The sequence below is a fragment of the Penaeus japonicus genome, unplaced genomic scaffold (assembly GCF_977035675.1).
Source record: "Penaeus japonicus unplaced genomic scaffold, GWHDUDI00000001_assembly GWHDUDI00000025, whole genome shotgun sequence".
Lineage (NCBI taxonomy): Eukaryota > Metazoa > Arthropoda > Malacostraca > Decapoda > Penaeidae > Penaeus > Penaeus japonicus.
Genome location: NW_028234427.1, coordinates 184,630 through 187,129, shown reverse-complemented (window position 1 = coordinate 187,129; position 2,500 = coordinate 184,630). Strand labels below are relative to the sequence as shown.

Below are 2,500 nucleotides of genomic sequence, written 5' to 3'. Positions count from 1 at the left end.
CTTCACCATATCACCATCATTATTATTGCCTCCCATCACCATCATCACCATCGTTATTGGATCCCGTCACCATATCACCATTATTATTGGATCCCATCACCATATCACCATTATTATTAGATCCCATCACCATCATCACCATCATTATTGGATCCCATCACCATATCACCATCATTATTGGATCCCATCACCATATCACCATCATTATTGGATCCCATCACCATATCACCATCATTATTGGATCCCATCACCATATCACCATCATTATTGGATCCCATCACCATTGTTATTGGATCCCTTCACCATCATCATCATTATTGGATTCCTTCACCATCATCACCATTATTATTGGATCCCGTCACCATCACCATCATTATTGCCTCCCGTCACCATATCACCATCATTATTGGATCCCGTCACCATCATCACCATCATTATTATTACTTCCCATCACCATATCACCATTATTATTGGATCCCATCACCATATCACCATCATTATTGGATCCCATTACCATATCACCATCATTATTATTGCTTCCCATCACCATCATTATTGGATCCCATCACCATATCACCATTATTATTGGATCCCATCACCATCATCACCATCATTATTGGATCCCTTCACCATATCACCATCATGATTGGATCCCATCACCATATCACCATCATGATTGGATCCCATCACCATATCACCATTATTATTGCTTCCCATCACCATATCACCATCATGATTGGATCCCATCACCATATCACCATTATTATTGGATCCCATCACCATATCACCATCATTATTGGATCCCATTACCATATCACCATCATTATTATTGCTTCCCATCACCATCATTATTGGATCCCATCACCATATCACCATTATTATTGGATCCCATCACCATCATCACCATCATGATTGGATCCCATCACCATATCACCATCATGATTGGATCCCGTCACCATATCACCATCACTATTGGATCCCATCACCATCATCACCATCATTATTGGATCCCTTCACCATATCACCATCATTATTGGATCCCATCACCATATCACCATTATTATTGGATCCCATCACCATATCACCATTATTATTGGATCCCTTCACCATATCACCATCATTATTGGATCCCATCACCATATCACCATCATTATTGCCTCCCATCACCATATCACCATTATTATTGGATCCCATCACCATATCACCATCATTATTGGATCCCATCACCATCATCACCATCATTATTGGATCCTGTCACCATCATCACCATCATTATTGGATCCCATCACCATATCACCATCATTATTGGATCCCATCACCATATCACCATCATTATTGGATCCCTTCACCATCATCACCATCATTATTGGATCCCATCACCATATCACCATCATTATTGGATCCCATCACCATATCACCATTATTATTAGATCCCATCACCATATCACCATTATTATTGGATCCCATCACCATTATTGCATTATTATTATTGCATTATTATTATTATTGCAATTATTGCATTATTATTGCATCATCATTATCTCATTATAGCCTTTTTATCATTGTATTTTATATTTTTATCTTATTATTGCTTTTTCATCATTATCTCATTATTATCCCTTCACCATATCACCATTATTATTGCCTCTCATCATGGTGATGGGATCCAATAATACTGGTGATATGGTGATGGGATAATAATGAGATAATGATGAAAAAGCAATAAGATAAAAATATAAAATACAATGATAAAAAGGCAATAATGAGATAATGATGATGCAATAATAATAATAATATCGCCTCCGTTCGACATTGCATCGTCTCTCTCTCTCTCACCTTGCAGAGGAGGAGGTAATCATTGTATTTTATATTTTTATCTTATTGCTTTTTCATCATTATCTCATTATTATCCCATCACCATTATCGCCTCCGTTCGACATTGCATCGTCTCTCTCTCTCTCACCTTGCAGAGGAGGAGGTAGCGGAGGAGGAGGTGGCGGAGGAAAACCAAGCATGTCCGGGGGAGCCATCGCCTCCAACATCATCGGCAAGATTGTGAGGTAAGTGAGAGAAAGAGGGAGAGAAAGAGGGTGAAGGTGAGTGAGAGAAAGGGGGAGAGAAAGAGGGAATGAGGGTGAAGGTGGGTGAGAGAAAGAGGGAGAGAGAGAGATAAGAGAGAAAGAGGGAGAGAAAGAGGGAGAGAAAGAGATAAGAGAGAAAGAGGGACGAGATGGAGATAAGAGGGAATGAGGGTGAAGGTGGGTGAGAGAAAGAGGGTGAAGGTGAAGGAGAGATGGAGGAGGGTGAGTGAGAGAGAAAGAGGGTGAAGGTGAAGGAGAGATGGAGGAGGGTGAGTGAGAGATAAGAGAGAAAGAGGGAGAGATGGAGATAAGAGAGTAAGAGTGAGAGAAAGAGTGAGAGATGGAGATAAGAGAGAATGAGGGTGAAAGTGAGTGAGAGAAAGAGTGAGAGATGGAGATAAGAGAGAATGAGGGTGAAA

General features: G+C 40.1%; 1 protein-coding gene across 1 annotated transcript in view; it reads left to right on the top strand.

The window, feature by feature from the left end:
- Positions 1–2,500, top strand: part of LOC122263049 (uncharacterized) — a gene marked incomplete at its 5' end in the record, with an annotated part of 55,559 nt that overhangs the window by 35,324 nt on the left and 17,735 nt on the right. The window contains 1 exon segment of the mRNA XM_086551238.1: positions 1,971–2,060. Within this exon segment, the coding sequence (XP_086407364.1) occupies positions 1,971–2,060 (90 nt within the window).